At 40.2% G+C, this 23,072-nt stretch overlaps 2 protein-coding genes across 2 annotated transcripts in view; one reads left to right on the top strand and one right to left on the bottom strand.

The window, feature by feature from the left end:
• The window catches only part of MCM9 (minichromosome maintenance complex component 9), a 122,938-nt gene that overhangs the window by 66,030 nt on the left and 33,836 nt on the right, over positions 1–23,072 (bottom strand). The window contains exon 6 of the mRNA XM_006878997.1: positions 22,563–22,682. Within this exon, the coding sequence (XP_006879059.1) occupies positions 22,563–22,682 (120 nt within the window). The remainder of the gene's footprint in view (positions 1–22,562; positions 22,683–23,072) is intronic.
• ASF1A (anti-silencing function 1A histone chaperone) lies at positions 299–18,427 on the top strand. The gene is made up of 4 exons (XM_006878996.1): positions 299–585; positions 10,246–10,361; positions 15,621–15,797; positions 18,022–18,427. The coding sequence occupies exons 1-4, from the start codon at positions 477–479 to the stop codon at positions 18,232–18,234; spliced, it is 615 nt and encodes a 204-aa protein (XP_006879058.1). The 5' UTR covers positions 299–476; the 3' UTR covers positions 18,235–18,427.

Below are 23,072 nucleotides of genomic sequence, written 5' to 3'. Positions count from 1 at the left end.
GGGGGCGGGGCCTGGGCTGCCCCTCCCCCCTGCCGCCGGCGGCGGCCTCCGCGCGGGCCTCCCAACCCGTATTCCACTCACTTTGTTCTCCGCCTTTGTCCTAATCCACACCAGCAGGTGGAGCCGCAGTTAAAGTTTCCGAGTCCATTCCGGGTGCGGGAGCCCATCTTGCTCGCCGCGGAGGCCCGTGCTGGAGGAGGAGGGTCAGAGCTCGAGTGCAGCCAATCGCGGGCAACGCTGCTAGTTATCAGAGCAGAATGGGCTGTAGTTTAGTGAAATAGGAAAGCTGCAAAAACACTGTGGAGTGCTCTCGTGTAAATAAAAAGAGGAAAAAAAAAAAAGTTTCTCAAGTCGCCGCTGCACGACGTCGGGCCGGCGCCGGAGGCAGGGGTTTGCGCTCTGCCGAGCGGCCTCGCGCTGGACTTTATTGTGCCGCAACAAGCCCCCGTTCCCATTGTTTGTGTGTTTTTCAAAATATGGCAAAGGTTCAGGTGAACAATGTAGTGGTGCTGGATAACCCTTCTCCTTTCTACAACCCGTTCCAGTTCGAGATCACCTTCGAGTGCATCGAGGATCTGTCTGAAGGTGAGTGGCGGCGCCCGCTGCCCGGCCCGGCTGTCAGTTGTGGGCTGCAGACGTTGAAAGTTTCCCGGGCCGGGCCTCGCGCGGGCCGGACGCTGCTCGGCGCCTGCGGTCTCGGCTCTGCGGAGGGAAACTTGAAGTTGATGGACGCCGGCCGGCCAGGCGCGCGCGGCGTTCGGCCGCAGCCGAGGCGTCTCTGCGGCGGCTCAAGTTGCGAGGAACTTGTTCGAGCGGAGGTAGCCATGTTGTCAGCTTTGTCTGGTGTGCGGGCCGTTCGCGAGACCCGCACTCTCGCCCGCGGCGGCGGGTGGGAGGCGCGCCGGCTTGGCCCCGCGCCGGGAAAGGTCTCCGCGACCCCCGCGGTGCCGGGGATGAGGCCGGGGATGGAGAGGAATGCGTGTGTGGCCGTGCCGGCGAGTTCGGAGCGGAGCCATCTTACCAGAGTGGAGAAGTGGGCTTCAGCTCCCGGCACCACGACGCCTCCTTTCCCCCCAGCGCGGGCTGCAAACCCGCGCCCCTGCTGCCCACCTGCCCGCCCCCGAGGGAATGGCTGATGCGCTCTTGGAGCTCACGGTGGAGTTGCCCTACTCTCCAGGGTGGGCCATGCCAGGGCCGCCTCGGGGAGGAGAGCGAGGCCGTTCTCGCGCTGATTTCTGGCTTCCTCAACCAACCAGCGGGGGAGGCGGGCGCAGGCTCGGCCCCTCCGCGCCGCGGGCTGGGCGCCGGCGCTCCCCGGACACCGCGGGCCCTCCCAGGCCGGAGACGGGCTCCAGGGCGCCCGGGATGCTCCGGAGCTGGGGATGCTGGCGCGCAGGCTCGCCTCCAGGACCGTGAAAGCCTCTTCCTTAGGGACAGGAGCCCTTCATCTCAGGAAGAGGAATCCTCCTAAGCCGGAAAGTTCCATTTATCCACGAAATAGGAAAACACAATTACAGAACTTAATGAGCTGCCTTCTAAAATAGTCCGAGAAGGCTCGGTTCAAGAACGTGTTGAAAAAGATCTCAAATACTCCGCATCTAAATGGGTACAGAATATTCCCCGAACTTTAAAAACACCAAAGAGAGCTAGAAAGAAACGAAACTGATGTAATACAATTTCATTGTTTTTTTAAAAAGTCACTTTAAGGACTTTAAGAAAGGTAAATTTTAACATTCGTAGTAATAAAATCTGGAAAGTGAAACCTTTGCTTAACAACGTCCATCTTCTTGACCCAGGGCTTCATTTTCAAAATTTAGAGGGAAATGTTTTGTTTCATCATTGTGAATTTTACAATTAAATAGGTACTTGCATTTTTGAACATTTTTTAACATGCATTCTCGACACAGTGCATTTAAAATGTCCAATTTATGGTATGTAAAGCATTACTTTCATTTAAAGAATCTGTTATATTTTACAGGGGTTGCTAACTTTTTAAAACAGAAAAGCATTCTTTGCTAATTACAGTAAACTTGAAAATAGTACAGACATGTAAAGTAGTAATTTTTAGTGTCTTCCCCCATTCTCCATAAGTAACCACAACTAATACTTTACAATGCCTCCCCATCAGTTTTAATAAATATACCACATCTAAAGTATATTTTGAGAAATTTGCTAACCTAATCTTTTAAATTGATCTTAAAGTTTAGTGTTTTGTTATTTGGAAGCTACCTGGTGACTGCTATAGTACGTATGCCCACTTTTCCTATCTAGGTCAGTTTTTCCTTTTTTTAAGTTTCCAACTACATATAAAATTCAGTGGATGGGAGAAACCATACATCAATGTGATCTAACCCTTCCTATTTAGACTTGTGTGTTAGGCATTAAAAGCTCAAATTAACAGCCTTTTCTCAAGTGATGCCTTCCATTTTAGGCGTGTACTCTGAACAAGGAAGATAGGAAGTTCAAGATGTTGTAAAAGCTTTTGACACTGGATGGTTGAAACCCGCCATTCATATGCCTTTCATTTATAACTGGATCCACTCAAAACCTAGCTGAATCATAGAGTTTTTACCATATTGATGTCAAGGATATATACCTCCTTGTACATCCACATCCTTGGGCATGGTTACTGAGCATTTATTGAATATTTTTAAAAGAATTTAAGCTGAGTCATACTTGAAGTTGAAATCCTTCAAAAAAAGGCTCTATGCCTCTGTACTCCACCTAGAGGCTATGTGGATTATTAAGTGTGTTCAACTTTCCTTTAAAAACTTACTTGCATCTTTTGTTTTGTTTTATTAAAGAGTCTTGGGTATTTGCTCTTAGGAGAATTTGGTTATTTCTAATGTAAGACATCAGAGGTAGAACAACAGCCTTAGAAAAATGGGAGGTCAAGATTTAGGTCATGAGTCTGGAAGGTAGGAGAACTTTAATGGCTCTGGTTTTGTTGGTGGTCACCAAAGCTTGTTCTGCCCTTATCGTTGGCCTCCCGTGGAATGCTGATGCTTAGTAATATTCATAATAAAAGCTGCTGTCAATTGAATACTTACAACATACCATAACTGAACACAGTTCTTCATACTTTAGCTTTATCTAATTCTAAAGACTTCATTTTTTCTACTGGGCCAGAGATGACCTCAAGTAGTGTATATCAGTTTACAATACTTTTGGTAACTTCTCTTACTCCTACCACAAAAGGAGATACTTTTAGATAAAGGTAGCGGTGATTAACATGTTGCCGCACAACTCTAAATGGACAAATGGGCTTAGAAACACATTTGCCGTCACTGGGTGATTTTTTTAAGAAATAAACCTGTGTAAAGCATTTGTATATTTTCAAACAAAAATAACTAATGAAATGCACGGATTTTTGTAGTTCTGCTTGTAAAACTGATGCAAATTTTAAGTAAATACAGAGCATTTAAATCTCGGTGTCTTCCACAACCACCTCATAAGCATGAAAGTCGGTATGCAAGTGATTTGTTTCTATTCAGTTCCATCCAGCCTGTACTTGAAAAGACTGGATTGCCTTTTTCCATCTGTACCCTCACTCATCCCCTGCCCCAAATAAGTTCCCTTATTCTATTAAGGGGTTCTGGAGGCACAGTCCAATGTGTTGGACTGTTAACTAAAAGGCTTGGGAGTCGAATCTGTTAGCCTTGTGAAAGATGAGCCAGTCTAAAGATTTACAGCCTTGGAAACCTAATGGAAGGTAGCCATCCATGAGTTAGTATTGATTCCATGGCAGTGAGTTTGGTTTTGTTATTTTATTTTACTATTAACTGGAGAGCTAGAAAGGAGATTTGTTTCCAGTATTTATTTCTTTCCAGAGAGGCCAGGTTTTGGAGCTGCAGAACTTGCCTTCTGATTCTTTGATTTACTAGCTAAGTTACTTTGGATTATGTAACTTAAAATTCTCAGAGCCTTAGCTTTATTTGCTACATAATAGGGGAAAATGAAACTTTTATAATAAAGTATGTATAAAGTGCCAAGATCAATGTCTGGTACATAAAAAAGTAGGTTTATAAACCATGCCTTTGTGCGTGTATATTGTATGTGCCCACATACAGTTTAACACTGATGATGGGGCAGGAGCATGATATGTGACATAAGGAAGTTGACAAAATTTTCTGAAGCCTCCATGTAGCAGTTTTGTCTTAACTTCACTTGACCAGTTGCTAAATTTTAGTTTATCACCATCATCTATGACTGGACTGTTGTGATCTAGCAGGCTGATATTCAGAAATAGATTATCAGATCGTTCTTTTCAATCTGTTATAATTTGGAAGTGCTACTGATACATGCTTAGTATCACAGCAGTCTCAAGCCTCTGCTGACAGACAAGTGACTGTGTATGAGGTGGTCCAACCAGTACTTCACTGTGGGTCTCAAAAGCCTCATACCTTAAAAAAAAGCCTCATACTTAACCTTATTGGGCATTCACATAATCTTTATTGCTTTTTTCTTCCCCTCACAGACCTCTTTAACCTTTTATGTCCTTGATTATTTTCTATTTAAATTTTTTCATACTTGGTGATTTTAATGATGGAAGGTATACCAAAATCAAGTGAAAAAATTGAGTTATGTGGGTCATATATGGCCCACATGATCTCTGTGGTAGATTGATGGAGTGAGAAGTGTTTCTTCAGATATATTCAGTTCCCAACAGGTGGCGGCATGTACTAAGAAACAAGAGACTGAAACAATAGGTAGGCCACAAAAGGGTTTACTTTGGACGGTTCCAGGCTTACTCCCTTAGAACTCTCACCAATTGTCATGGCATTTTATATCATCAACAATTTCTAACTTTAACCAGACCTAGTTACTATTTCTACATAGATATCTGGTAGACATTGCAAGCTTAACATCCAAACCTACATCCTGATTTGTTTTCCCCACAAAAACAGGATTCCTACTGTTGTCTCCATCTTAGTAGACGGCTGCTCCATCCTTCCACATGTATACTTAGATGTGTAAGGGTCTTTGACTACCTTTTTTTTTTTTGGCCTGTAATTTATCAGTAAGTCCTTTTGCATTTCTCTTCAGACTTGGCCCAGAATATAACCACTTATCACAAAAATGTCTCTTCTAACTATGCTGCCTTCCTTGTTTTCTCTTTAGCTTGTTCATATCTCTGTCACATGATTAGCTTCCTCATGACTGCAAAGATCTTGCATCTGGAAACGTGATTGAGTATGACTCATAGTGACCCTCTAAACAAAAGATCTGAACCCTGTTCTATCCTGTGCCATTTTCTCACACTTCTTGACATACTACCAGGTCAATCCACCTAGTTGAGGTTCTTCCTCTCCTTTGCCAGTCCTCTACCCTTCACATCATGTTCCTCTCTTAAGGAATAGCATACCCAAAGTATGCCTCCAAAGAGCATTCCAGCTACACCCTCTCCAAGACATCTGTTTGTTCTTTTGGTTCTCTATGGGATTTTGAGGACTCTTCTCCAACACCATAGCTCAAAGGTGTCAGTTCCTTTTCTGTCATCTTTATTCACTGTCCACCTCTCAGATGCATAGCAAGTAATCAAAAAGACTATGGCCTGACTCCCACGCACTTTAGTTCTCAAACTGACATCATTACTCCTCAATAATTTGGAGCGGTCCCTAACTGTGGGCCTTTGTATTTAAAAGGCAGTTGGTTGAGTCCTGCCTAAGAGTCTTCAGTTGGGAGCAGTTGGATTCTGGAGGATAGGTGGTTTTGGTTTACTTGAAAGTTGGGTGTAAGTTGGGAATTTTATTTCATTAACAATTAAGTGTAAGCTGATGGGCCATTTTGATGTAGTTAACAATCAGCTGTGGGCTGGATCAGGACTTGGTGGGCAGGTATTAAATTATATTTGGAGAGAACATTGTTCTAGGTAGTACAACACTTGTCTGTCAGTTTGCTGTACTGAGATAATTTGGGGTGCTGTGATACAGAAAGCTATGCCACTGGTGTGTCAAATGCCATAAAGGGTTACAGATGGTGGAAATGTGGTAGGAGACCTAATCACTCACTCGCTGATGTGGAGCCTGAACTGAGTCATAGCTAACCATCCACTGGGCTTCCATAGTTATAAATAAAATGAGAGATTGTCATTCTTCGAAGGAGCCACTGGTGGATTTGAACCACCAGAGGGGTTGGACTCCCTAAAGACCACAGCACCAGAGCTCCCTATTCTCTATTTGTTGTTTGTGCCATCAATTCAGAACCAACTCATAGTGGCCCTTCTGTGGATTTTCAGAGGCAGTAAATCATATGAGAGGAGATTGCCTATCCTTGTCCTATGGAGCAGCTAGTGGATTCGAACCTGTGCCATTGGGATTGCAGTACAGCTTCTTACCACTAGACCAACAGAGCTCTCTGTTCTTTATTTAGGAACAAAAATACCTATTTAGTTATTTGGAAATAGCAAGCCCAGTGGCGCTAACTAGATTCTCAACACTGACCCAAAAACTTCACTTTGGGAGTTGGTGCAATGAGTCCAAGAGGCAGGCCACACAGCACTCGACAGCTTGAGAGATGTGGAGCCCTGTCAGATGAGCTGTCTATAGAGTCATCGTCTTTCCCTTCAAGGAGGGGCAGTTTTACTCATTTCTTGTACCTGAGTTCTTGTAGGTCAAGTTATAAAAGATTCTCAATAAAATCGACTAGAGTGAATTATGTGTCTCGCTTTACTTTGTTAGGTTCTGTCAAGTTGCATACTGCTCTAAGTGACCCTATCAACAGCAGACCTGAACCATGCCCTGTCTTGTGCCAGCCTCGTTATCTCTGACACACTAAAGCCTGTTGCTGAAATCACTGTCTCAGATCCATCCCATTGGGGGTGCCATCAAATCAATTCTAGTAACATGCCCAAAATTATGTGTGACAAAGCTTTGCCATGCCATCTTTGCATCCAAACAGCATTCTGGCTGTACTTTTTCCAAGACATTCTTCTTTGTTCTTTTGGCAGTATAGGGTAATAGTCCCAAAGTAAGATTGCCATCATGATCAAATTAATTGAGTATTCCTATAGGACAGAGTACGGTGTTCTGGTGACCCAGTGGCAAGAAGCTGTGCTGCAATCCTGAAGGCACATAGTTTGAATCCACCAGCTGTTCTGCTGGGAAAAGGATGAGCAATCTCCCTCCTCCCATGCAGTTAACGGCCTCTGTTTTGTTTTTCTTGTTTGTGTATTTCATTTTTTTACAGTGAACTGCCTCTGAAAACCTGTTGGAGAGTCAGCTAAGGGTCAGTTCTGACTCGATGGTACACATCAGCAGCAGCAACAAAGGACAGAGAAGAGTGCCTAATAGAGTTTCAAAATCTGACAAGTGGGCTGTTAAAAGTTAATGTGAAAAGGGGATGTGAGAGAGAGGATATCATTGTCCTATGTATCTGGAGATTGTGAAACTAAGTCTACTTACTATTCTTTAAGGGTGTTCTGGTGGCTTAGTGGTAAGGAATTGTGCTGCCAAGGCAAAGGCATGCAGTTTAGATTCACCAGCTGTACTGCAGAAGGGTGCGCAGGCTCCAGAGCAGTTTACAACCTTTGAAAAGTCACTGAGGGTCATCTGTGACTCAGTTCTGACCTGATGATATATAACAACAACAGATGTTCTTTAAGGAACCCTTCTGGCACAGGGCTAAGCATTCATCAGTTCAAACTCAGCCACTCCACAGGGGAAAGATGTGGCAGTCTATTGCTGAAATTTACTACAGCCTTACTAAACTATGGGGTAGTTGTACTCCAACATACAGGTCACTGTAGATCAGGATCGGGTGGACAGGTACGGGTTCAGTCTTGGATGCTCTTTACTGAAGCATGTCTCAGAATACTTTACTTTGCTTCTAAAGATTAGGTAATAGCATTTTCCACCCTTACCCAGTTCCAGTGTTCCACCAAAAAAAAAAAAAAGGCATTTTGAGAGGAGGCTATTGTGTGAACAGAGCAGGGAAACTGCATAATTTAAAATTAAAGATGGGAGTACGTCAGGGTTGTATTCTCTCCATACCTACTCAATCTGTATGTTGTTGCTGTTAATGTGCCATTGAGTCACTTGCGACTAATAGCGACCCTATGTACAAGAGCCCTAAACGCCATTCTATCTTGTGCCAACCTCGCCGTCTCAAACACACTTATTCTCACCGTCCCAATCACAGAATTGATCCATCTTATCGAGGGTCTTCCTCTCCTGCGCTGTCCCTCCACTCTCCCAAACATGATGTCCCTCTCCAAGGACCAGTTCCTCCTTGCAACATGCCCAAAGTATGTCAGACGAAGCTTCAGAATCCTTGACGCCAAGGAGCATTCCGGCTTCACCCTCTCCAGGGCAAACCTGTTTGTTCTCCTAGCAGTCCATGGTATAGTCAACTATTCTCCAGCACCGCAGCTCAAAGGCATCAGTTCTCTATCATCCCTATTCACTGTTCAGCTCTCCAATGCATAGCATGTAAATGCGAAGACTATAGCCTGGATCAGGCACACCTTAGTCTCCAGCTTGACGTCGTTGCTCTTCAGTACTCTGGAGAAGTCCCTCACAGCTGAGTTTCCCAGTGCAATTCGTCTCTTGATTTCCTGGCTGCTGTTACCAAGAATGTTGACTGTAGAACCAAGTAAACTAAAACTGTTAACTATCTCAATCTCTTCACATCCATACTGATGCTGCCAGTTGGCCCAGTGGTGAGAATCTTTGTTTTCTTGATGTTGAGCTTCAATCCATATAGGAGGCTGCAGTCCTTGACTTTCTGCAGCAAGTGCTTCAGGTCCTCCTCAGTTTCAGCAAGCAGGGTTGTGTCATCTGCATAACGCAGGTTGTTGATGAATCTTCCGCCAATCCTGATGCCACATTCCTCCTTGTACAGCCCAGCAGCTCCGATGATCTGTTCTGCATACAGATTGAAGAGGTATGGAGACAAAATACATCCCTGACAGACTCCCTTCTTGATTTTGAGCCATGTAGTGTCTCCTTGCTCTGTACTGATGACTGCCTCTTGGTCCAAGCATAGGTTTCACATTAGCACAATCAAATGTTCTGGGATTCCCATTCTTCTCAGAGTCAGCCATAGCTTGTTGTGATCCACACAGTCAAAAGCCTTTGCATAGTCAATGAAGCACAGACAGACATTCTTCTGGTATTCTCTGCTTTCTGCCAAGATCCATCTAACATTAGGTATAATATCCCTAGTACCATGACCTTTTCTAAATCCAGCCTGCACATCTGGCAGTTCTCTGTTGACATATTGCTTCAAACACTTCTGGGTAATTAGAGAAGCTGGGCTCTATGAAGAGGAATGTGGTACCAGAATCGGAGGGAGACTCATCAGTAACCTGCATTAAACAGATAACACAGTCTTGCTTGCTGAAAATGAGGAGGACTTAAGCGTCTGTTGCAGAAGATCAAGGAATGCAGGCTTCAATATGGATTGCATCTCAATGTCAAGAAAATGAAGATTCTTAACCACTGGACGAATAGGCAACATTTTGGTGGATGGAGAAGTGCTTGAAACTGTGAACAACTTGGATCCACAACTAATACCCTCAGTACCAGTAGACAGGAAATACGGAGGCAGACTGCATTGGGAAAGTCTGCAGTTAAGGACTTCTCCAAATTATTGAGGATTAGTAATAATGTCAGTTTGAGGATTAAGGTGTGTCTGATTTAGGCCATGGTTTTCCAATCACTTGCTATGCATCTGAGAGCTGGACAATGAATAAGGATGACAGAAAATTAATTGATGACTTTGAGTTGTGGTGTTGGACAAGAGCACAGAACATACCATGGACGGCCAAAAGAACAAATAAATAAGCCTTGGAGAGAGTGCAGCTGGAGTGCTCTTTGGAGGCAAGAATGAGGCTTCGCCTTACATACTTTGGGTATGTTGCTAGGAGGGGCTATTCCTTGAACAGGGGCATGGTGCTGGAAGGGTGGAAGGCTGACAAAGGAGAGGAAGACCCTCAACCAAGTGGGCTGACATGGTGACTCCCACAATGGGCTCTTGTGTGTCAGGAAGTCTGGCATAGGACAGAACAGGGTTCAGATTCACTATTCATAGGGTCACTATGAGTCATACTTGATGGCACGTAACAACAAATAACAACAGGCTGAAGTATCATAGTTGATAAGGAGCATTCCGTGCCGTTTTGGGAGTTTCTGCTATTAGAAGCTAATTTAGTAATTAATAAATGGTTAAATGGACATTAAGAGTCCTTGATATCATCTGGTGATATAATTACTGACTGAAATATGTGTTGGTTTTTAACCCTAGACTTGGAATGGAAAATTATTTATGTGGGCTCTGCAGAAAGTGAAGAATACGATCAAGTTTTAGACTCTGTTTTAGTGGGACCTGTTCCTGCAGGAAGGCATATGTTCGTATTTCAGGTAAGATTCTTGGTCCATATATATGCCAAATGTATCAAAACATACTATATTGCTATCTTTATTCCTGTCTCTCAATCACTACTCTGTAAATCAATGACTTACTCAAGTAAACCACTGCTCAGTTTCCTTCACTTTACAGTCTGCTTTCATCATATTTTTAAAAGTTAAGTCGTCTGTTACATTCATATATCTGTGTCAAAAAACTCCCAAATCATGGTTTCACATGCTGAGAGAAATAAAGGAATTGCACGGTATACTGTAAACTTCATACTGCATCATGACCCCAACATTTAATCTTTGGTTCCTCTTTGATGCTCCTTAGCTTCAGACTTCAGGTGACTGTTCAGTGGCCCCAAAGTATAGATTTCAAGTACTACTAACTGAGATGCATCTTTATAATTTTATGGCTTTAGCTGCTAGGAGTAATGATATGACCAAAAAAATGACTTCTGCATAATAAGGAACTGAGCTGAGTTACTAGGAATATCAGTAAATAAACAAGGATCTATGCTTTGACCTTGGGTCTTGGAACTGAAATCCAGTAGTTTACTTAATGCATCTAATCTCCACATTTTCTAGTGGACTACAGTTATAAATCCACTACCCTCTTGACATTTGTAAGGGAGAAGGCTACTAAAAGAAATTAGCTTCTCAGTTAGAGACCAGTGATGGTGCTCAGTTTGCATGAAAGCTTCAGACATTGTGATCTGCTCAAGAGAGGAAGACCCTTGATAAGATGGATTGACTCAGTGACTGGGGTGATGGGGTTATCTGTCAGAGACAGTAAGGTTGGGACAGGATAGAGCAAGGTTCAGAGCTTTGTACATAGGGTCACAAGCAACTCGACGGCACTTAACATCATTCAAAAGTCATTTCCTTTAGTCCATATTAAATTGCTGGGTAAAACTATGTTTGGCAATTATTTGTGCTTATTAAGGGGATATTTCTAATAGAAGAGTAGCCATAAGTTTGGGGGGGGGGAAACACCCAAACAAACCACAAACTAAAACCTATAAATAGTAATTCTACACCAGAAAATCATATAAGTTAAATAGAACTCACTAAAGAGACTTAATTCAGAAAGGAACTAGATGTAACTCTTCCTCTTACTTCACTGTTTTTTCCCTTTACAGATGAGACCAACATATTAATAACAACTCAATAACGCCATCAGAAAAGGATAAAAATTACTTGGGCATATGGCTTCTCTATTTCTAACTATAAATTTGGAATCTTGGTTTCCCACCTTTGCGAAAAGCTCATATATTATCTAAAAGGCATTAATGCTACTAAACCTGACCTCTGAGCACATGGCCTCTATGAAAGGGCAGGAGTTACAGAATGCCGTGTTGGAAGAAGCACTGTAGTTAGAGACCTGGTTCAAATTCTGGCTTCACGGCTTATTAGCCATAATGTGACTTCAGACAAGCTCCTTAGCCTCCATTAGTCGCTCCAGTCATCTATAAAATGTGAATAAATCCTATTTTGTAATAATGTTAAAGATTAAATGAAGAATAAAGTCTTAGCATAGTCACTGACCATCAGTAGAAGCCCTGTTTCTGTAATTTGATTTAAATTTTATTCTCTTCAACTTCTTAAAAATGTATGTATAAAAGCAGCATTTGTTTGGACCCTCAAACCTGAGAAATCTATATTTTACTGTTCATTCATGATGTGTTAAGAAGTTTGGATAGACATTCAATGATAGGTCTTTTAATACTACTATAAAAACAAAATAATTTTTTTCTCAAAAGAAGTGGCTTTAGTTTTTAAAATCCTCAAAAATCTTTTTGTGTGTTTAAATTGTTAGAAAAATATTCCTAAGCTTTTGCTTTTGTATGCTATAGAAAAAAATAATTAAAAATATTTCCTTCTGGTGACTTTTCACAAGATTTGCCTTAGTGTCAGCTTCTATGTTGCCAAAAAGAAGAGATGAAGCACATTGTGATTCAGGTCGTTTGTTCAGTTTATGCATTTTACACAGTTCACCATTAGGAAATTAAGTGACTAAATTATACTTTTTGTTTCATGTTTTAAACAAATTGCCACAATAACCTACTGGTCTGCTATGATGTTGCCTCTTCAGGGAGTTAAAATGCCTTTTCATGAGAGTGTCAAAGGCTAGTTGGAAGATGGCCAGATTGTGGTGGTGGTGTTAAGTGCTGTCAAGTTGTAGATGACTCATAGCGACCCTATGAACAAAAGACCTGAACACTTGTATAACTTTCATCCTTTCTCCAAGTTCATAGAGTTTCTGGAGGCAAGCTGTTTTGGAAATGGATGCCACTCCTGCTTCTAAGCTTGTTTTAATTGGGGAGCTCCAGTAAACACTGTCCACCATGGGTAACCATTATCACATTTGATGCATCACTGTCACAGTGTTCAGCATCACAGCAACCATCAAGAAGAATAATGCTATACTATACCACTTAGAAGAATGATGTCCAGATAGCCACTTAATATTGCTGGCTACAGCGATATGTCTTTGTCCATCATTTCTTCATCCTAAGTGATACAAGACACATGTTTTTCTACTCTAATTTGATCAAGCAGAATCCTCTGGCAAATAGATTTTAATCCGTAACATGCCTAGGACCACTTTGCTGAAGGGATGGGGTAGCAAAGTATGGAAGAGACTTCCCATCTTAGTACTGAGCTGTCTCTATTTCCCATCTCCACTCCCCTCCAGGTACTCTAGAATTTCTTTGGGTACCCTGGAGACCACCTAAAATCCCTCTGGGGAGGGTTACACAGGACCTCTAAGGCATACAGCACATTCTCCAGGACAGGTCTTCTGTCCTTATCCTGGTATGTCTCCAAGAAAAGTTTATGAACCCCTAAAGGCAGGATCTGAATTCATGTACTGTGTACATAGAGCTGTGGTAGATAAGAGATTGCAAAGGTGGGTTCCCTGCCCTGGATGGAGTTTTAAATATAGTGGGACGTTTGAAAGGTAAATATACCTAGATTGTTGTGTGTACAATACAATAATAGGCAATAGTACAATAATAGGAAGAGGATTTATGTCATGTACAGGCTAGATAGAGCTGTACCAGTAAGAATGCATTCGATGCAAGCTTTAAAAGAGGAATTTTTAAACATGTTAAAGAATGAGCTTTCAGGCCGAGGGGACAGTATGTGTGAATGACAATAAGATAGGGAAAACAAAATCTCTCCACATTTTAAAGAATATGTAATTCTTATGTCTACAGTTAAGGGTGAGGTGTGAAATTAGAAGAGTGAATGGAGATGTTGGCTAGAGACATGTTGTAAAGGAACTTAAAAACCCTTGCAAAGAACTGAGATTTTTATAATTATCTGACGCGTAAAATGATATGGTGGAGACTAAGAGACCAGTTAGAAGGTTTTCACAATATTCTAAAAATAAGGGAGATAAATTTCCTCTCCAGAGATGATTGGGAGATATTGAGACTGACAGTATGGGAAATCGGGTTGTTCAGGGTTGATTTGGTTTTTTCCTAGGTGACTAGGGTAGACATTGTTGTCTCATTTACATATGGTTGGCATATAAGGCACATGGTTTTAATCTCCCAGCCTCTCCTTAGGAAAATGTGGACAGTCTCCCTAGTGTGATTTACTGCCTCTGAAAACCTGCAGTAGGCTCAGCTGTGAGTCAGTTCCAACTCAGTGGCACATAACAACAGGCATATAATAAACATTAGTTGCCTCAAGTTTTTTGCATTAAGTGACTTTTATTCTTATTGTTGTTGTTAGGTGCCATTAACAAAATGAAACCTTGTCCTATCCTGTGCCATCCTCAAAGATTTTAAGCTTCGCCATGCTCAAGCCCATTTTTGCAGTCACTCGTCAGTCCATCTCCCTGAGAGTCTTTCTCTTTCTGGCTGACTCTCCTCTTTTCCCAGCATGCCTGTTTCCTAGGACTGGGACCTCCTGACAATCCTGTGCACACGAAAGCTAGATAATGAGTAAGGAATGCTGAAGAAGAATTGTTGCCTCAGTGACTCCCGTTGATACTTTATGCAGTTTTTTATCAGTTACACAAGGTAGGAATACAGTAAATACTGTTAGGTGATAATCCTAATTCAAAATGCCAGTTTAAATGAAAAAAAAAATAAAAATGGCAGAAGTATTTTTCCAGGCCTAGCAATGGATGATCCTTGGTGGTGAGGTAAAAGTAAGGTAATGCTGGACTTCATCCACTTACTGCCCAGAAGAGTGCATCCGGACAAGCGAATGCCTGGCCATCCCAGCGCTTCCCTGTATACCAGCTATTCTCACAGACAATCCATCTCTTTACTGTTCCAAACACTGCCATGGACAGGTACGCTTGGCTTGTCTGTACTTTTAGCTTTAATTAATATTTTCTTAAAGTACTTACATTTGGGATGAACTGTCTTCATCCCTATTTCTTATTTTATCGTTAGTTTACTATTACCATCTGAGGTTGGATGGATGCATATAAGCGTCTGTGTTGTGGATAGGAGAGGGAAATGTGTGAATAGTAAATACTTGCTGCTAACAGAAATATTTGAGTATTTTACTAATTTAGGTTTGAAAACTGATTTTTGTAACTGAAATTATGTAATTCCCTATGAATTATAATAATATTCTCCCTACCACTAAACCATATGTGCATCCCGTTATTACACACAGTTGTCATAATTTCTCCCTAAACATAGTATTTTCAGTCATCTCAAATGCATGTGATAGCTGGACAACGAATAAGGAAGATGGAAAAAAAAAGAACTGATGGCACCGAATTATGGTCTTTGCAAAGAAAATTAAATATACCATGGACTTCTAGAAGAATAACTAAATCTGTCTCAAAAGTATAGCCAGGCATACTTTGGAAATGTCATCCGAAGGGACGTTGTGTCCCTGAAGAATGATACCATACTTGATAAAGCTAGAGGTTTCTGCAAAAATGAAGATCCTCAAGGAGGTGGAATGGCATACTGGCTGAAGCAGTGGACCCCAAAGCAACAACTGAGGATGGCACAGGACAAAGGCAGAGTTTCAGTCTTCTGCCTAGGCCTGTGATCTTGTGAAGCGACTGAGCAACAGAAATAGCGAAGCTTTCATGTACTCAGGTACTTGGATATATTGTGGAGAAACACATGAGATATATTTTCAGTCTTAAAAATGAGCATTTGCCTTTCCAGTATGATTTTAAAAGTTCATTGCTGCATCCTCAATTATAGGCGCTCAGGGTAACTAACCTTTCTGATTTTGCCTGCAGTTAACAACTTTTTGTGTGTTTCTTTTCAAATATTCTAGGCTGATGCACCTAACCCAGGACTCATTCCAGATGCAGATGCAGTAGGTGTAACAGTTGTGCTAATTACATGTACCTATCGAGGTCAAGAATTTATTAGAGTTGGCTACTATGTAAATAATGAATATACCGAGACAGAATTGCGGGAAAACCCACCAGTAAAGCCAGACTTTTCTAAGGTAATGTTCTGACTGTTCCTTTTTAGTAACTTCTCTTTTACCATACCTTTTTTTTAAATTACCATTTTAACAACAACAACATTGTGCACTATAAAAATGGCTTTAAGATACAAAATAAATGAGACTTTCTTGTGTCAGTTGAGCACCTGATCATTGTTATGTTTCTAAACTTCAGGTGTTATTAGTAATTGGTGCTGGTCAGGTACCTTGAGAATATCTGATAGCATTTCTCATCTGTCGTAATTGTATTAATTTCAGCATTTACTACAAACCCAAATGCCACACACTCAGAGGGCATTCAAATTCATGTTTGTCAAATTTATTATTAAGTAATATATTTTTATCTAATTATTCCCAACATTCTGAGGACATTTTGTGTTTGGGTTTTCTTTTTTAAAGACTATTATGCTCTCACATGCTTTATTATACATCTAAGTGCTTTGTTGTAGCTATTATTTTTACAAGTTAAACTGAAAACAAAAGACAACCTCGATTGCTATTGAGTTTATTTCAGCTGTGCCATAGAATTTTTCTTGGCTATAAATTTCACAGCAGTAGACTGCCAGGCCTTTTTCCTGCAGTGTTGCTGATGGATTTAAACCTCAGTCTTTAGGTCAGTAGTTGGCCATAAAACATTTGCACTTCCTAGGGATCTTTATGCTTAAAAGTTAAACTATAAGCCTTAAATATCTTTGGTAATAGAAGCTAAACATTTTTATTCAATGTCTTCAAAGATCCTTAGGCCTTTATATGTCCAGCTGGCAACTCCAACCGTTTAGTAACGTGATTTTATGTGGATACATAGTAAATGATTCTGAACATGACTCCATTTCTATACAAGAAAAAAAATTAGATGATAAAGAAAATAGAAACTGTTTTAAGTCAGAAAATCACTAATAACAGAAGTTATACTCAGAATCATTTGAACAGTAACAACATAGGTGAGAAGTCTGTGGGTGGAGTTAAAGGAGTTGTCCTGGGGGAAAAGAATCAGGCATTGAAGACTCAGTGGACACAGTTCTACTCTGACACAATAGAGAAACTAGGTGCTGAGTTGACTCCTTGACCACTAACTTAATTAGTTTATACTTGAGGAATGTTCTTGCTGCTTGAATGTGTTAAGAGAGAGATACTTTCAGTCTAAGGAGAATGCTTAAAGTATCCTCTGAAACACTTGAATACTTTCAAAAAAGAAATGTACTTTCTCCTAGACTCCAGACTTCCTGGAGCTTTAAAAGTTGAATGAATTCCTGAAACTATTACCCTGAGATAATTTTTTTTTTTTTAGATAATCTTTAAACCAAAATTTTCCTGTGAAGCTTTAAAACCAGACAACCGTTTAGCTTAACCAGTGACGCTGCCTTGAGCGTTGTGCTCTTAAGAACGATCTGTATAGGATTAAATGGATGACAGCAACTTTAAAGATTAGCTAGGAACCATCATAAACCCTCTGACATTGAGTCAGTCCTAGAATGACCCACTTTTGGGCTTTTCAGGCTGTCAATCTTCACAGGAGATGCCCATCCTTCTCCTGTGGACTGCTAGAGATGAACAATCAACCATTTGGCCCAATATGTTATACACTAATACACTATACCATCAGAAGGAGCTCTGGTGGCCTAATGGTAAGCAAGTCCACCAGCTGTTCCTCGGGAGAAAGATGGGCAGTCTCCTACCATGCAATTTACTATTTCTAAAAACCTACTGGAGGGTCAGCCATGGGTTAGTTCTAACTCGATAGTATTTAACAACATCCGCCTAAAGTCTTTCAGGGACATCAGGGGACAGTGAATTTCTGTTCTTGGAGGAGAAACAACTCAGAAAAGGACAGTGAAAATGTCACACAATCAGAAGATGGTAATCACCCTCACTACACAGTGCATTTAGAGATGAGCTATGTGTATTCTCAACAATAAAAGCCAAACCAAAATGATCTTTTAGTCTCTTTTAAGCAGTTACAGATGAGTTAGTTACATTTTCTGACAGTAAAAATTTGGATTAATACCCTGAGATTCTCTCCATCCTGTGTCCACTGTTCTAAAAGAATTCCTCTTGGCCTACTTTTTGTTTATTAGTTGAATTAAGTGCTATTTTTGACCTACTTCACCTTTGTTCATTAATTCTAAGGGTTATTATCAAAGAACCATCTTAAGTTCCTATTTGTATATGATAATCTAACTTGCCTGGTGTTTATCACTTTGTTGGTGTTTTCCTTTTTCTCTAGCTTCAACGGAACATTTTGGCATCTAATCCCAGGGTCACAAGATTCCACATTAATTGGGAAGATAACACAGAAAAATTGGAAGACGCAGAGAGCAGTAATCCAAATCTACAGTCACTTCTTTCAACAGATGCACTGCCTTCGGCATCAAAGGGATGGTCCACGTCAGAAAACTCACTAAACGTTATGCTAGAATCCCACATGGACTGCATGTGACCACCTGCCATCCCTTTAGTACAAATTAAGCTATAAAAAAAACAGAACTATTTCCCTGAAATTCCGTAAGTACATAGTCAAGACACAATGTGAAGAATTTGTTTTAAAAAATCATCCTGTAGAAAGTTTATAAGAAAACCAGTATTTGAACAAATTGTGGAATATAAATACAAATACAACTATTTTTAAGTAATTTTTCTCTAATGTGTTCTTTTGTTTTGAAATTAACCTGATTAAAGTATATATATTATTTTCTTCTCCTCTGTAATGTAATTAAAACATTTATAAAGGAAAATATTAATCCTTAGACCAGGTTGTAAAGATGTCTTTGCCTTTTCAACAGTAATATTGTGGATCACTATTTTACTAGCCTTTCAAAGAACAAAGGCCACTTAAAAAATCTTTTTCCTGTGGTAACATACAGTATGGTTTAAGAGGCACATTTCCATTCATTGCTATGTCCTTACAAGGGAAATTTGAAATCAACGATGTGCTACCAACAACTTTAGGACTTGTTTTTCGGGGCCTCACTGAAGCCTCTTATAGCCACTATGTTCATGAAATGTTACACAGATGTGTTTTGGTTTCTAAGATAATAGCAAAAGTGGTTATTTATATGGTCCTCTGGCTAGGGTTTTTTAAAAATTTTTATACCAGAGGTTATTTCATTAAAGTATTCACTGAGTGATGATACATCATTGCCAAATGAATGCAACATATCAAAACCAAATACAAATTGTTTTGAATTTAAAAATGGGAGATTTTAATAGCATAAGTCTGTTTTTTAGATTTACAAAAATACTATGAATTTAAATTCTTTAAAATTGTTTTGACATATTGTTGTTGTTATGTGCCGTCGAGTCGCCTGCAACTCATAGCGACCCTATGTACAACAGCCCTAAACTCCGCTCTGTCCTGTGCCAATCGCACTGTCTCCGACACTCCCATCCCAATTATCCCAGTCACTGAATCAGTCCACCTCATAGAGGGCCTTCCTCTCCTGTGCCGTATTGGCAACATTTATATAAAGTATGGATTATTGAGGAGTAATAATGTCAATTTGAGGACTAAGGTGGGTTTGATTCAGGCCATAGTCTGATTATTTGCTGTGCATTTGAGAGCAGGACAGTGAACAGGAATAACACAGGAAGAATTGATGTCTTTGAGCTGTGGTGCTGGAGAACAGCACTCAACATCCCATGGACAGCCAAAAGAACAAACAGATATGTCTTGGAGAGGATGCAACCAGAGTACTCTTTGGAGGCAAGAATGATGAGGCATTGTCTTACATACTTGGTGCATGTTACTAGGAGTGGATATTTCTTGAAGAGAAAACATGATGTTGTAAAGGGTGGTCGGTGAAGGAGAGGAAAACCCTCAACCAGGTGAACTGACACGGTGACTGTTGCAGTGGGCTCTTGTGTGTCAGGAAGTGTGAAGATGGCATAGGATAGAACAGGGTTCATTCAGATCTTTTGTTCATAGGGTCACTGTGAGTTATATTCAACTTGAAGGCACCTAACAACAACAGCAATGGATTTAGAAAGGCAGTAGACAAGTTATTTGGAAATAGGTATTTTTCTCATCTATAATATTCTTTCCTGTGTTCCCTGATACTGTTGCATCATCATCATCATAATAATAATAATGAATATGTGTGGGTGATACATTGTCATATAGGAAACTCTAGTGGCATGTAGAGTTTGAGGACTAAGCTGGCCTGATTCAAGCCATGGTCTTTTTAATCATTTGCTATGCATCTGAGAGCTGAACGGTGACTTAAGGATGATAGATGAAGAGTTAATGCCTTTGCATTGTGGTGTTGAAGAGTGAATATCCTATGGACTGCCAAAAGAACAAAAAGATATATGTCTTGGAGAAGGTGCTGCCAGAGTGCTCCTTAGAGGCAAGGATGATGCAGCTTTGTCTCACATACTTTGGGCATGTTGCTAGGAGACATTATTCCTTGGAGAGGGACATCATGCTTGTGAAGATGGAGAGACAGTGAAGGAAGAAGACCCAGCCAGGTGGTTTGACAGTCACTGAGGCAGTGGGCCTGAGTGTGTCACAGATTGTGAGGATGGCATAGGATAGGACTACGGTACTCATATAGTCACCGGCACCTAATAGTTACAACTGTGGCATAGTCTAGGGAGCTGCGCTGCAAACCTAAAGGTGTGCCTCTCTGGTGGTTTGAATCCACCTGCAATTCCAAGGGAGAAAGATGAGCATTTTCCTTCTATGTGATTTCAGCCTCAGAAACCCAATAGAGGGTCAATTTGTGAGTTGCTTCCAACTCGATGGCAATGAGTCAGTGAATGACATTCTAGATAGCTCTTCTGGGTAACTCATTTTTAAAAAAGCATGTGGTCTTACCTTTTGGTTTTAGGATTTCTAAATTTAATATTAAAGTCTATGGTAACAAGTTTTAATGAACTTTTTGCTATAATCCCCTGTTAAAAAGTGTATGTATAAAAAAGTATATATATAAAAAAGTATATATAAATATAATGTTGCTGTTATGTGCTGTCAAGTTGGAACTGACTCACAGCTGATCCTCTAGTGAGTTTTCAGAGGCTGTAAATCACAAAGGAGTAGACTGCCCATCTTTTTCCCACAGAGCAGCTATTGGATTTGACCCTCATGCCTTTGGGTTGGCAGCACAGCTTCTTACGACTAGAGCTACACATATACATACTTGCACCCTTATAATACTGTATTAATATGTGCAGTATATTCACATATTTTCAATTGTGTTTCATTTTTAAAGTGCTGTTGTTGACCCACTTTTATTACCTATTGAGTTTTGTACACAGTTTGTGGAGAGGGGCAAATTAGTTTTGTCCTTTGGGTACACGTATGTTCCTTTATTTCTTTCAAGACGGGATTGCACAGATAAACAGGGTAAGTGCCAAACAGCAAATAAGAAGCCATTCATTTTAAAGCAAAGGCTCAGACATCCGAAGATTTCTCTTAGCCCCCAAGATAGCATGACTCATTTCTTGTCACTCCACATACCGTCAAATGCATTCTGAATCACAGTGCCCCCATAGGACAGAGTACACCGGCCCTGTAGGGTTTCCAAAGTGATAATCTTGATGGAAGTAACTGCCTCTTTTTTGTTTTGTGGAACCTGGTAGGTTCAAACTGCCAACCAAATGCTTTGGCCACTGTACCACCAGCCCCCCCCATGAGAACTGTTAACATGAAGTGTTCTTTAGTTTTACCAATTTCCCTTCCAATATCCTGAAATCTGTGTATTCAGTTCACAGATCCTTTCTTGCCTATGATTAATGTACTGTATTTCAAAACTATAGTCACTCAGAGTGGTGCCCCAATTATGGAGCTATTCTACTTTGTTTTAAATTTTAAAGTATAAGCTTCTCATAAGAAACTTGACATGCCATGAGATTTTTTTCAACATGTGTAAAATAACCAAGGTCAAATTTTTGGGGCGAAAATAACTATTTTCCTAAACAAAACTGTAAAAATACAAAATGGCATCAAAATATGGTTTTTAAAAAGGTAGTTTCCCCCCAAAAACAGTGATGCTAAATTTCCTAAAACATGTAATAATCAAATTTTGTCATTTTATCTATGAGAATTTAATGTACTAGTTGAAGAATCATTACATATTATGAGTCAAGTTCCACATTGCAATGTTGAAACTATGCTTCCCACATACCCACATAGGTGACTATATAATATTTCACCTGAAAAATTTAAGTAAGAGCTACTATTACCTATGAGATCTATAAACAAAATGCCTTCAGCATCAAGCCATTGATCTATTTTTATAAAGTGACTTCCCCTACCACAATTGATTCTAATGTTAACAGTTGCTGGCTTTTCACAGAATGCCAGAGATGCAGACTTTTTCCTGCCCAGATATATATGTATGAAGGTAAGAACTAGAATTGAGAAAGTTGTTCAAACCAAGGATCCAAGAAGATGGAATCAGTAAGTGTTGAAAGGTAACTTTAGTGAAGGTTAAGCTTTTGAAACATTTTCTTTTTTTAAAAAAAAAAAAAAAAAATTTATCCTTTCAATAGAAATTGGTGTTTCCTTCCGTTGCCATAACTCAAAAATTAGCTTCAAAGTTATCCTCCTAAAGGTACTTTTTTTTTGTACATTCAATGATTTATTCATAACAAAAAGTTGTTTTTTAGTTTTTTTAAATAACATTCAGTTTATTACAAATATTTAGTAATATTTCCCCCCTTTTGTTTTTATCATAATTATGTTATCATCTAGATGAGCTAAAGTTAAAAAAAAATTGTTAGATTCTGTGGTACTTTTAAATTATTTGAGATTGTCACATAAAATACCTGCACTTGTGGATCCAATTCCAGTGGTAAGCACAGATCTTGGCGTTATCTTAGCTGCGTATTTGAGGAACTGAGACTTTCCTGTTCCAGGATCCCCAACCAATAAAAGATGTGATTCACCTGAAGGGGGGAAAGAAAAGTTTTAAGGCTCTATGAAAGGACTCATAAATGTCTTATGAAAAAGAAATATGCGCTTCAATGCTAACACAATTTTTGTTTTACATGATGCTTTTGCTAGACACAGTTTCTTAAAATCTTTCTAGGAAATGTTTAAAAAATGTTTAGAAAGTTACCTGAAGAAAGAAAACAATTTTAATTGACTATTTAATGTGGATTGACACAGTGACTGCCGCAATGGGCTCTGTGTCAGGAAGTGTGAGGATGACACAGGATAGGACAGGGTTCAGATGTGTCTGTCGTTCACGGGGTCGCTTAAGTTGTACTTGACACCACCTAACAACAACAACGTGACATCTAACATAAATTCTAGTAAATACTGTGTTATTCTGT

Source organism: Elephantulus edwardii, unplaced genomic scaffold (genome assembly GCF_000299155.1).
Source record: "Elephantulus edwardii isolate Elephantulus edwardi_28Jun2011 unplaced genomic scaffold, EleEdw1.0 scaffold00002, whole genome shotgun sequence".
NCBI classification, from domain to species: domain Eukaryota; kingdom Metazoa; phylum Chordata; class Mammalia; order Macroscelidea; family Macroscelididae; genus Elephantulus; species Elephantulus edwardii.
The sequence above is the reverse complement of the archived record's forward strand: the minus strand, read 5'-3'. Positions and strand labels throughout refer to the sequence as shown.

Bases quoted from the DNA above. Each gene is read 5' to 3' on its own strand.
- ASF1A (XM_006878996.1), top strand. From the start codon at position 477: ATGGCAAAGGTTCAGGTGAACAATGTAGTGGTGCTGGATAACCCTTCT. The intron at 586-10,245 runs GTGAGTGGCGGC...TTTTAACCCTAG, and splicing joins CATCGAGGATCTGTCTGAAG to ACTTGGAATGGAAAATTATT. The intron at 15,798-18,021 runs GTAATGTTCTGA...CTTTTTCTCTAG, and splicing joins TAAAGCCAGACTTTTCTAAG to CTTCAACGGAACATTTTGGC.